Source organism: Urocampus carinirostris, chromosome 8 (genome assembly GCF_059441175.1).
Source record: "Urocampus carinirostris isolate Australia breed hairy pipefish chromosome 8, RoL_Ucar_1.0, whole genome shotgun sequence".
NCBI lineage: Eukaryota > Metazoa > Chordata > Actinopteri > Syngnathiformes > Syngnathidae > Urocampus > Urocampus carinirostris.
The window spans coordinates 42,054,570-42,068,371 of NC_142356.1; the positions used below are offsets into that span (position 1 = coordinate 42,054,570).

The window sequence follows — 13,802 nt, forward strand, 5'->3', positions numbered from 1 at the left end:
TTTTGTCATTACAATAGTTGACAGTTGCTTCAGAAATTATGCATAGTTTACAGGAACAGTATTTCTTCCGATTGATAAATGGTAGTCAGAAAATATAGATACAGTGGTTGGTTTAATTTTTGAATGGTGCTTAATTTTGACGACACAAAGTGGACATATTTAAAAATGCAGGTCATTGTTTGACTTGATGCAGCTATTTTTTTCTCTTGTGATTCTCTCAGCATTCTCTTGCAGGTGATAATTAATTTGGCAGTCCTGATTGATGTTTGGCACCCCTGGTTTATATATTTATTTCTACTTATGGCGAAATAGGTTCTCCATATGTACGTGGCCCGTGGACTGTAGTTTGGACACCCTGTGTTAGTCTCACGGGTTGACCTTGTTATGCATTCTTGCCCGAGTACCATTTTTACTGCAAAGCACCTCGTAGTTCTGAAAAAAAAATCGTGGTCTTACCTAAGTTGTGAACCGCCACTGAGCTTGTTTGTCCAGGCGGCTGCTGGACCTTGGTCCGAATGATCCTGTGGAGAGGAGACGTCAGCATGTGAAGAAAAAGAGGACATAAGAACATGAGCGTCATGGGATTGTAAAGCAACGTGTGAATGCGAGGGGAGACTGCTGGTCGGCTGACACGGTAGAGAGGCCTGGCCCGCTTGGCTGCTCAAGCGAGCATCTTTCTCACTTCTTTTTCCTTCCTTCCCCAACTCCTCCAGATCCGGTCTACGTCTTTCCATCCCACCCTTGCCTTTTACTCCTTTTATTCTCTTTTTTGTACGCGGTTTTCGCTGTATTTCTTTTGTGTGTCCTGGCGCTTGTTGCTTTTCTTCCTCTATTCCTCTACTACGGACAGACTGAAGAGATCTTTTCTTCCTTATGCCATGAGGCTCTTTAACTCTACCCGGCAGAGTAAAAGCCCACAGTAAACCACACCACCTACATTGCATATTACCGAATCTTATTGCAATATGTATTCTGTGTAGAACTATTTAGTTATTCTATATAACACGCTACAGTGGGCATTTGCACGTGACACTGGGTATTTGTATATTGTATTCTTTTTGCTTTATTATTGTATTGTTCTCAGCTCAGGGATGCTGCTGGAAATGTGAATTTCCCTTCGGGGATGAATAAAGTATCTATCTATCTATCTATCTATCTATCTATCTATCTATCTATCTATCTATCTATCTATCTATCTATCTATCTATCTATCTATCTATCTATCTATCTATCTATCTATCTATCTATCTATCTATCTATCTATCTATCTATCTATCTATCCCACCTTCTTTTGTGGTTATGGGGAAGTTCAAGGAAAAATCTTGTAATTGTTATATCGCGTTGAAACACTGTGCTCCAGATGCTTTCTATATACCGTGTATATAGAGATGACCTGCTGACTGAATGTCTCAGGCAGTAGGACCATGATGAGAGTGTAGAGTAGGGGAAGAAATTCTGGAGCGACAAGGCCCTATATGGCATGTCCCAACGCCAGACAGAGGAGGTAGGTGACATCAAGAAATCACACACGTGTCTCAAAAATCCAGGACCAACAGACAGCCCAGAGGTTTTGTTAATGGCAGCATAAGAGCAGGCCATTTACGCAAGACCCATAGAAAACAGGATCTACCAGAGTATATTAGACCCAAGATACAGACTGTGCATTGACACGCCTGTAACAGTCCAGCGCGTTGTGATGGTGTAATATGCTAGCTAGGTTCACCGTATATACAGAGGCACAAACAAGTAGCTGGGATAGTACACAGGAACATCCGCAACCACTCTGGTATAGACACCAGCTTCTAGACTGACAAGTAGTTATTGGCGTATCAACTGGCTACATTAGGGGTGGACAAAGAGCAGAAGAGGTTGGCGATGATAGATGTGGCAAGCCCAGCTGACACCAATATCATTAAGAAAGAACACAAGAAACTGGAGTACCAAAAGTGTTAGTGTGTCGTTAGTACCTGTTGATGGAGCTGACACTGGGCACGCTGTCATTGTCGCAGACTCTCTCGGCAAGGAGCCTGTCCCGTATCTCCCAAGCAAACATGGTTGGGTTTTGCCGTTTGTAATCAGCAATTTTGTCAACCACTTTGGGAGTAGCAACCTTTGGTTTGGATCCTCCGATGACACCTGGCCTAATACTGCCAGTTTCGTAGTACCTGGCAAAGGACAAAAGTGTATAAAAGTGTTGGTTAGTCGAGGAATGCAAGTTTTGGTATTTTACATTTTAGCCAGTACAGTGACACACAGTGATACAGTAGGATGGAATTTTTTAGCCCCGGTCTTACCTGTAAAGAGAAACACAATTGGTCGAGCCCACAACGGTGCAAATGCCTCTTTTTCACTGCACTCATCTGCATTTTTTGTGACTTTGGATATCCATTTCCTTTGAAAATATTGTTTCGACTTCCGTATGTATTTATTTATTATTCCACATATATTTCCTGGCACACCTGCATTTGGCATGGATGTGCACGCAAGACGAGGGTGACACTGACAGACAGAGTTTGCTTTCTGGCCTGGCTATTTCGTGAATGTAATTGCATGCACAAAGGGCAGGTGGGCTGCAGGGGGGAGTCTTACAGCGATTGCATGTTTGAAAGGAGAGGAGTGCTTTGGGGGTGGTGATGCAAAGTGTCAGTCAGTCTTAAACCTGCTGCTCTTTTTCTCCGCCACTTCTGCACGGTGGAGTAATCCCTCCTGTAATGTTTGTTCCCTTAAAAGTCCCCCACTCCGCACACGCAAGTTTGGGCACATCCCATTTTTTACTCATCCTATCTGGAACTTAAACACCAGCTGGAGGAAAAAGAACAATCTATTTCAGAGCGGAAAATCATCTGAATTATTCACATGGAAATCATCGGTGAAGAAATGAGCCTGGTCAATGATATATGTGTAAGCAAACAGACACTAACAATTAGTTTTTTGTTCTGCCAGCGTTAGTGATGGAAATTCCGGCCCTTCTGTCTCCGACTCTTTTCGTTTCCTTCAGATTTTTTGGCGGCTTTAATACAGAGGTAGGCAAACTATCCCTTGCGGACCACATGCGGCTCGGCTCATCAGGCTTTTTCATCAAGCCCGCCAAACTAAATGTAAAAATATAATAATAACATGGATAGAATGGTTAAAAAAAGTACTACTCTTAATCTGGTGCCACTCTTGTCCCCAGTATTTTTTGGCGGCTTTAATACAGAGGTAGGCAAACTATCCCTTGCGGACCACATGCGGCTCGGCTCATCAGGCTTTTTCATCAAGCCCGCCAAACTAAATGTAAAAATATAATAATAACATGGATAGAATGGTTAAAAAAAGTACTACTCTTAATCTGGTGCCACTCTTGTCCCCAGTATTCCCCAATAAAATCGCTGGCTACATTTCTTTTCTATTTTCGTCAAGTATTTTTTTAATTTAGCAAGATATTTATCAGGTCAGCACGGCGGCGCAGTGGTTAGCGCGTTTGCGGCACAGTTCTGAGGTCATGAGATTGAACCTCCTGTGTGGAGTTTGCATTTCTCTCCGTGCTTGTGTGGGTTTGCTCCGGGCACTCCGGTTTCCTCCCACATTCCAAAAACATGCATGTCAGGTTAATTGTCCCGAGGTGTGAATGAGCGAGCGAATTCTCTGTCCGTGTGTGCCCTGCGACTGGCTGGCAACCAGTTCAGGGTGTCCCCTGCCCACTGCCTGAAGATAGCTCCAGCACCCCCTCGACCCTACTGAGGATAAGTGGTGCAGATAATGCATGGATGGAAGAAATTTATCAAATTCTATGCAACAAACACAACCTTCTGAGCTAGCTCTATTACATTTTGAGTTTTTCAATACATATTATAAATATGTTTAAAAAGGTCCATAAGTTATTTAATTCTTAGCTGTTCAAAACTGATATGATTAAATGTTTTATTTATAGACAAATTATCATGTAACAGTATGCATAAAACTATTAAAAAGGGGGTAATAAATGAAAAAAAATAAAAAGACAAAAATGAAAAAATGAAAAAGAAACAAAAGAAGAAAAAATAAAAGGAAACAAGACAGGGAAAAATAAGACATAAACTAGGACAAAAAAGAAAAACATAAAAAAAGATAAAAAGCAAGGAAAAAATAAACATAAGAAAAACAAAAATAAAAGATAAAAAGCAAAGAGACAAAAAAAAAGAAAAAAAGGCCAGGAAAAACTAGAAAGAAAATGGTTTTGGGGGTCCCTTTATTCAATGTGTTACCAATAATAATGTAATGTTATGCATAAAACAAGTTAATATTCCCCAAAAATGATTGCAACTTTGAAGTCAAACAACTCCAAATCCCTAAAAAACCCACAAAAAATGTCAATTATATATTGACTTCGCATTGCTACAACACAGACTAAACACAGAATCCCTGAAAAACACAGGAAATATGTTTTAATCTTAACCTTTCATTTGCTCAACATATTTAAAATCGACAACACAGAATACATGGGGGAAAAAATGCATTTTGACCAATCGATGGTGAAAAAAGTGTTTTGAAGAGAGCCGACTCCAGTCATTTAATTCACATAGAGTCGTTTGGTTCACTAGCCGGCAGGGAGTAGAGGATCAAACAAGGCTTCTCTCCTTCCTCTGCATCCAACAAACCCCTCATACTCTTTCTCCTTCCTCCCCCCTCCCCTGGTAACGCTTGAGTGACTTGAACGTCCAGGACAAGGGATGGAAGGAGGAGAGAGAAAGAGGGAGAGGAATAAAGAAGAAAACGCAAGGGAGAACAATGAGCAACACATTTCTGGCATATAACTGAGGGTCGCCGTTGTTAATTCGGCCCTGCCGTAGTCACAAATGCTCTCTCATTTCTGTTTCTTTTTTTTATTTTTTATTTTACTTTTTTATTATTCTCCCCCCTTCCTCTCATACCTCCACCTTTCTCCATCTTTGTCCTGTATCCTTTGGCTATATATTTTTATTACTAATAAAAATGAGGAATGTCCAATAATCCATTTTTTCTCAGACCGACACTATACTCAAATATTTAGAACTAGATACTCTAGATTGTAGATACTAATAGTGCTTATAATTCCTTCCTGCTGCAAAAGAAGAATAAAGGGAGTACCATAAAAAAAGAACACTGGGAGTGCAAAGATGTTTGATAGGTGGTGCTACAGCTACTGTTTTTCTGACCTCTCTCAGAAATTGCTGTTCAATTAAAAAAAAAATAAAGAAAACAATTAGTTTATTCAAAGAATGAATAAACAATAAGTACATAAAAAGAAACAAACAAACACAAATTAAAAATTAAAAAAAGCAAAGTAAATTGTCAACATGGTAACGTGGACCGCCATATCCACACCTCGACTCCTCATGGTTGATCACACCCTTAATTTTTTTAAATTATTGACACGTTTATTCTGCTTTTAATATTCGACACCTGCAAAGGAAACAGGATGCCAGTTCATTATTTTGACTATTATTGGGCACTGTTGTTTGTTGTTTTGACCATCACATCATTGTTGCTATCAATCAATCATGTTGCTTCTCCTTTATTCCCACGCCCTTTTGGGATGATTGGAATCTTGTAAAAGAGGATATGTAATAAAAAGCAAGGGATCAGGAAAACCTTTAGCACAAGTTGGACCATTCTATATGGAGGCCTCTCTCCCTGTCCTCCTTGTAAGTTCAAAATCCATTGATTTCTTCTCTCCTTATGTTGAGTGTCTACTAAACTTCAAACGTATCAATCATCTTGTTCTAGTACCTCTGAAATGAAAGTTGTACTTTGCTCGCATACCTGCCCAAGATCTTGCTAACGCATCCGTGGCTAACGCGCAGCTGTCGTGAAATGTCACAGGGGCGCACTCCCTGGTGGGCAAGTTCCACTATTCGTTGTCGTACCACATCCGGGAGGGGGCGACCGTTCACAAAAACGCCCCCCAGCTGGTTTACGCCGCCGTGCCCTAAAAAAACAGTCTCATGTCATTCAAATTCACAAGGAAATATTGCAAGACCACATTTAGATTTTGATTTTAAAATCACAATATCATTATAATCACAATTCTTCAAAAATAATTTGGGTGACTGATTAACGCATTTCTGATTTGCGATTTACTAAAAGAACAAATCTGTGAAGGGTTTAATTCAAATCATTTAACATCAAAATGTGCAAGGTTTATCATTAGGCTTTAATGCAATGACATTGCCGGCTAGCGACCACCTTTACAATGCTAGTATTAGCATTGCTAGTTAATGACTGCAAAACTTGCATTAGCTGCAAAACATTTATAAGCATTAACTGCTAGAGCGAATCCCCCGACCAAAGTGATGTTATTCGCTAATACGGATAATGGCTGTGTTGTAAGAATATGTGCTAAATCCAATGAAGTTTTTCTTGTTTCAGCCCTTCACAAGCTAATATTTGTTAACATTAGGCAATTGTGCAAAGACCTTAGCATTGGCAGCTAGTGGCTGTGTTCACAATGTAAGCATTAGCATCAGTAATTAAGATCTGTAAAACTTACCCACTATATTCTTTAGCATTACCTAAAGTGATGCCAACACCTAAAGTAAAGCTAGCCACAAAAGTGATGCCATTCACCAGTCTGGCTAATCGCTGTAATAGTAAAAATAAGTGTACAGGCCATTTTTGAGAAAACAAACTTCCTTCACAATCTAACATTGTTTAATATTAGGCATAAACAAGAACATTAGCATTACTGGCTCAAGGGTCATGATTACAATGCTAGTCTTAGCATTAATAGTTGGGTTTTGTGAAACTTGTATTATCTGCTATATTTTTTAGCATATGCTGCTAAAGTGATGCTAGCGCCTGAATCAATCTAACCACCAAAGTGATGCTCTTCACTAAAACGGCTAACCGGTGTAATATTAAAAACAGGTGCCAGGTGTTGTCCCTTTCAGTTTTGCTCAGTTACAGTTGATTTGTTTTCCATCACATGATAACACACACAGTGAAAAACACACGCATAGACAACGAACATGTGTTGTATTTCTTTCTTATTTTTGTTCAATTAAGGGTAGTGTCGACGGTTTTGGGTGTTACAACATATTTAATAAGGATCTCCCGCCTTCACGTTTTGTTTAGCTATAGTTAGTTTCGCCACATATCCTGTGTTGTATTTATTTCATGTTTAATTAAGTTCAGTTAGAGTTAGTATTACGACATATCCTGTGTTTCCTCTTCTAATGTTTTTGTTCAGTTAGAGTCAGTTTTCCAATATAATTTATTCATTTTTTGTTCAGTTTGAGTTAGATAGTGTTCTAACATATCGTGGTTTTCCTCCTTTTGTGTTCTTGTTCAGTTACAGTCACTTTTCCCAAATATCTTGTGTTGTCTTACTTTCTTATTTTTGTTTAATTAGAGGTTATCCAGTGTCCCAACATATTCAGCATCTCACACTTTCGTGTTTTTTTTCAGCTAGAGTTAGTTTTGCCACATATTCTGCATTGTATTTATTTAATATTTTTTGTTTAATTAGTGTTCCAATATATCCTGCATTTTCTTTCAGGTTTTACTTCAGTTGGTGTAGTTTAGTGTTCCAACATATCCTGTGTTTCTGTCTTTTATGTTTTTGATCAGTTAGCAGTATTTTTTCACCATATCCTGCATTGCCTTCATTTTATGTTTTTGTTCAGTTAGAGTTAGCTAGTGTTTCAACATGTCTTGAGTTTTATTCTGTTTTTGGTTCAGTTAGATTACAATTTCCAACATATCTTGTGTTGTCCCTTGTTCTTGGTTTTGTTCAGTTAAAGATAGTTAGTATTTCAACATATGCTGAGTTTTATTCTTTAATGTTTTTGTTCAGTTAGTCATTTTTCCAACATATCCTGTACTGTCTTTTGTTCATAGTTTTTTTTTCTGTCAGTCAGTTAGTATTCCAACATGCTCTGGGTTTATTCCTTTTATGTTTTGTTTTCTAAGAGCTGGTTGGTGTTGGTACATTATCTGGTTGTTCCATCCATGCATGAGTATATTTCTTGCATCTTCTTTTTGGGGATTTTATTCAGATAGAATTTGTTGATATTCAATCATGTCCTGTGTTATTTTACTTTTGTGTTTTGTTCATGTAGATGTAGATAGATAGATAGATAGATAGATAGATAGATAGATAGATAGATAGATAGATAGATAGATAGATAGATAGATAGATAGATAGATAGATAGATAGATAGATAGATAGATAGATAGATAGATAGATAGATAGATAGATAGATAGATAGATAGATAGATAGATAGATAGATAGATAGATAGATAGATAGATAGATAGATAGATAGATAGATAGATAGATAGATAGATAGATAGATAGATAGATAGATAGATAGATAGATAGATAGATAGATAGATAGATAGATAGATAGATAGATAGATAGATACTTTATTCATCCCCGAAGGGAAATTCACATTTCCAGCAGCATCCCTGAGCTGAGAACAGTACAATAATAAAGCCAAAAGAATGCAATATACAAATACCCAGTGTGACGTGCAAATGCCCACTGTAGCGTGTTATATAGAGTAACTAAATAGTGCTACACAGAATACATATTGCAGTAAGATTCGGTAATATCCAATGTAGGTGGTGTGGTTTAATGTGGGCCTTTATTCTGCTGGGTGGAGTTAAAGAGCCTCATGGCATGAGGAAGAAAGTCCGTAGTACAAGACAGTGACAGCAGTCTGTCGCTGAAACTGCTCTTCTGTCTGGAGATAATGCTGTGTAGTGGATGCGATGGATTGTCCATGATTGACCTCAGCTTTTTCAGTGCTCGTCTCTCAGCTACTGTTGTTAGGCTGTCCAGCTCTTTGCCCACAACAGAGCTCGCTTTCCTAGCCAGTTTATTGAGACGAGAGGCATCCTTCTTCTTGACGCTGCCTCCCCAACACGCTGCCGCATAGAAGAGTAGTAAGTGTAGTAAGTGTATTAGATCTATGTAGCAGAGGCCTTTGGTTAAGCCAGTGCTAAAGAAGCTTAGATTTCTCTGAATTTTACATATTGTAGTAAATTTTGCTTTTTTTCTGTATGCTTTTTAGTTATTTTTCCTAAAGTATATCCTTCTCTAAAACTGTTTCTCTGGCCACATCGATACCCGACCGTTTTCAGTTATCTACAACACAACGCCACGACAAAACACCCACCAAGCATGACTGCTGCACCAAGTCCCCAACAATATGTTCATGGACAGTACACAATTCCCCAAAAGGCAAGGCGCCCTTTTTGTAATCCACCGGTTTTGTATTACCATAGAGATTGTGTCTTCGGGGGGAGAACACACACACACACATATTGGTGCACACTAATCCTGACTGTGGGGGTAATAGATTTTAAATACATGACCCCTGCAGGGACACCCCCCTTAAATATAATATAAATACTCTCCCCTGAACCTGACAACCGCTTTTTTCTTCCTTCTGCACAGTCAACAAACAAATCCAGCGAGTCTCCTCCAGTTACCCAAAACCAAAACTCTGAAGAGTCTCGTGCCTGGAAATTAAACAAAAGCCATTTGGCTTTCTCTTTATTTCCTTTTAAGATAGAAGAAAACTCATTATGAGAATGCCTTCACTGCCACCGTTTAAAAAGCAATCACTTTTGTTTTGCCGGCTTGCGAAGATAGCAACGTATGGAGGTGTTGTGCCCAGGAGTGATCGTTTGGGACAAAGTGTATCTGGCAGGTTAGGGAATGTTGATAAGGCGGAACTACAACAAAAAAATAACAAGTTTTAAATTGGGATGTATGCCAAATTGTGCTCTGAACATTATATCTGCGTTGCCCTGTGAAAAAAAACCTATATATATTATACCAGACATGTACAAAGTCTACAGCCCATGAACAAATCTTTATTGGCCCGTGACCTCTGTCATAAAATTAATAATATATAGCCCGCCAGTAGCATTGACCACATTATAAAATAAATTTGTACCAAAAATAATACACCTTTTCACTGGATGACGGCAGTAGCCCTTTAGCCCCCTGGCTTTCTGTGAGTATCTTAGCCCACCCCATTTCTCACATGACGACTGTAAATAAAAAAAGAAAAGCTGACTGTGAGGGCCACCGCTCCCAGGAAAAGTGGAAATTGGAGTATTGTTTAACCGAAGCCTGAAACAACTGCATGTGCATTATTTGCAGAGTCTGGGGGTGTTTTCAAATAATAAAATATCAAGAAACACTGCCGGAAAAAAGATGCTGTGTTCAAAAAGCTAACTGAAAATAGATGCTTTGAAAAGGTTAAGCAATCGGAAGCTGTCTGAGTCAAATGAAAATGCTACAAAGGCGAGCTACGAGGTGGTCAAGCACTACAAACTTTTCACGGAGGGTGAATTTATTAAAGACTGTTGAAGGAATGTCAGGCTGAAAAGTCAGGCCCCACACTATTTCAGCTTACCAAATACATCCCGCTTTCTGAAAAGTTAAAACACACCTGTATTATAATATACGAAGACAAGATCGCTTTATCGGCAGAAATACCAGAACTATCATATAAAATATAAGGGAAAATGGTGCTGTTTGGTCACTTTGGTTCTTCCTAGTTCGGCATAAGAAAAATTAAACAAGTCCGGAAGAACCCTGAAATTTTTACCACTCATTACAAAAAACAACAACTTAAATATCACGACAAAAACAAATAAACACTTGGCTAAAAACTAAATACAACAAAAATAGAAGAAACAAATCTTACACAAACAATTATAAAAATGAACATGAAAATAAAACCCTCACAAGGTAACGTATTAGGCACAAAATATTTCAATCTCAAAAACAAATAAATCAAACGAGTCCGAATGAACCCCAAACTACTTTTCTTTCATTTACAGAAAACAACTTCATAGTCACTCCCAAGAAATTTTGGCTAAAAACAATGGGGGGGGACGAAATTAAAATCCTCCTTAAAAACAAATACATTATATTATACTATTTCCTTTTCTTTTTTAGGGTTTTTTAGGGAGCCATGAGGGAGTGCCAAAAGAGCAGTATGACCGTATGCAGTTCCATAGCAGCTTGAACATGAAAGCAGATGTTTATAAATTTTGTTGGTATTTATTGGCGGTTCCTTGACATGAAACCTAACCAAAGACACTTGAAGAGTCTTAAAGTACTACCGTGCAAATTTTCACAAAAAATTGGTTCAGCCGTTTCTGGGCCTATAAGCCACATACGAACACACACATCGACGCGCGCAAATGGAGAGTTGGATAATAGTCTGAATCTAGATATGTGTTATCTATTGATAAACTGATTGATTGACGGATTTTTTAATCAAATGATCAATTGGTTGGTTTTACCCCTAGAAATCAAACAATTGATTTCTTAGCATGTGTAAAAATGTTGCCATCTAGTGATGAATGAAAGCAAAGCAATGACTTAAGTTTCACTTTGCCCTCCGAATTGAGGTGTACCATATTGAACGGAATCGTAATAACATTGTGTTGAACTGAATCAAATCGAAATGTTCTTCTTTCCAGGGACTCAGACTTTTTTAAACTATACCCTGGTTGATGGAGTAATTAATTGATTTCCTAAAAGTACAGTGTGTAAAAAAATACTACATAGTGATGAACTAAAGCAAAGTGATTTGGGGTATTCCGTATTGAATGGAATCATAATACTAAAAAACCCTTTGTAGAAAGATTTTCACTCATACTTTCCTAAACATTCACTAATTGATTTCCTGTGTTTTTTATGCTGATCAATTGTTTGATTTTACTCCCCGAAATCAAGCAATTGATTTCTTAAAGGGACAGTAGATTAAAAAAATGTAGCAGATTGTAAGGTGCCATGATTTTTCAGCTCTTCACAATTCTCCCACTGCTCCCCCCTCTCTCCTCAATTTTATGATAAGAGAAAACCAAATGGTTTATTTCTCCCTATCTGGGTTAGCCGGGGTAAAACCTTTTGCATTGCATCGAAATAGAGGGAAAATGTCTAGTAAGCAACAAAAAAAATAAATGAATAATCGTAAGAGATAACTGTTTATTTACTTATCTGGGTATTTACTGTTGGCATTGGAATCGAGCTTTGGGGATATGATTTACATGTATGTATCATGTGAACGCCGACAGGCACAAAAATATGAAAAGATTGGAACTTGAAACAATTTAAAACAATTTTTCCATAAAAATGGCAATAATTAGATTGACAAAGGCGGAAGCTATCTTGTCACCTAAAATGATATGTGTACTGTATATTAATAAAGAATTAGAATGTTACATTGTAAGATGACAATACAGTAGATACCCGGAACACAATATTCAAAGGTGGGGATCATATGGTGAAATTGCTATATGGGGGGGGATAAAAACCATTGGTAGTTGGCTAATGTGTTCAGAAGCCCCAGTACCCTGACATGGAGTCCCCATGTGAAAGCATGAAAATTCTAAAGATGATGGGTCTATCTCTTGGTACCATGGTGACCCTTAAGGATAGATGAGGTGCCCCGGACGTGTTCTGAAAATGGCTCACCAGTGCTGGATCATTGTGACTTTCTAGTAAAAGTATTTTTTCAGTGGTTGTCTGAATCTATTTGACCCTGTTTGCAAATCGTCACCTGGTAATAACATAGTATTCAAATAACAATACCATGATAAGTTGTTATTTCATAAATGCATCTCAAATAGGGTGCACTTTGCACTAATTAGTACAAAAAGTAGCCCTCAATTTGAAAACAGTAAGAGACCCCTGCTGTATACATATTAAACATTGATAACACAATAGTATATTTTAGGAACTTGTTATAAAAAATATACGTGTATGTGACAAAAAAATCTTATATGTAGATATACATCCAAAAAAAATGTCACATGAGCTGATGCAGTGATTGAATGCAGAGACGGTGGATCAAAATTGAAGCCTCGATGTTCAAATTTTGACCAATAGATGGCCATATTTTCACTGGTGAGAGCAAGAGCGAGGGCCAGTGATACACAGTACAGCGTGGTGGCAGGATGGTGGACAAACATGGCACCGACCAAATATTCCACGGTGCAAAGGAAAAAACATTTATTTTTTTTAAGAAATTTACATTCGTATAATAGTTCATGTATTTTTGCCCAACATTCAAATCAAATTTTTTTTTGCTGAATGGTTACGACTATGTTTCATAGCAATGCTAACAATGTGTGTGTTTCCTTCGTATTTCTTTATTATCTCAGTCTTCGTTTCCATGGTTATCATGTTTTTGCCTTTATCATTACAGCAAGTCTTGGCACCCAAATGAATGATAGATAAAGTACAACTAATATGATATTGTATTGCACTAACTTGCAAAGTCTGTAAGAAGCATATGAGAATCTGAACTAAAAGAAGGACAACGCAATGTTATCATCTTCTTGCGTCTCCCTTTGACATCACTGCAAGTCTTGGTACCCACAGCTTAACAAATTTAAGTTTGTTACATGAGATTCTGAATCGAACAAAAAGAGAAAAGAAGCATCGTGGGAGAAAATTTTGCCAATAGCAAATCGGCACCTTCATGATGCTGTGATTCCAACCAATAGCAGACCAGCATTCTAAATTACATCGGCCAATGGCAAGGAGTTCATAGTTTAGTTTTGGGGCACTGAAATCATTTGTTGTTGATGTCGTACAGTGGAGAAAATGCCATTACAAAGGGCTGAACAATATGATATTCCACATTGTGGATATATAACATATGGACACCATAACCCGGCGTCAAGTTTAGTCCAAAAATGGGTTCGAGTTTAAAAAAGTCAAAGTGTTTTGGGTTGTTTTTTAAAATGCAGACCCATTTTTTACGTAGACAACTTAAACACAGGATTTTGCAAGGGTTTATATCAAATGATTTAATTTTTCAAAG

General features: G+C 37.9%; 1 protein-coding gene across 3 annotated transcripts in view; it reads right to left on the reverse strand.

Moving 5' to 3' along the window:
* The window catches only part of pax5 (paired box 5), an 88,080-nt gene that overhangs the window by 62,626 nt on the left and 11,652 nt on the right, over positions 1-13,802 (reverse strand). For all 3 annotated transcript variants that reach the window (XM_088342747.1, XM_088342749.1, XM_088342748.1), the window contains 3 exons: positions 5,764-5,929; positions 1,968-2,165; positions 457-521 (listed from right to left, as the gene is read on the reverse strand). In XM_088342747.1, coding sequence (XP_088198873.1) covers positions 457-521; positions 1,968-2,165; positions 5,764-5,929 — 429 coding nt within the window. The remainder of the gene's footprint in view (positions 1-456; positions 522-1,967; positions 2,166-5,763; positions 5,930-13,802) is intronic.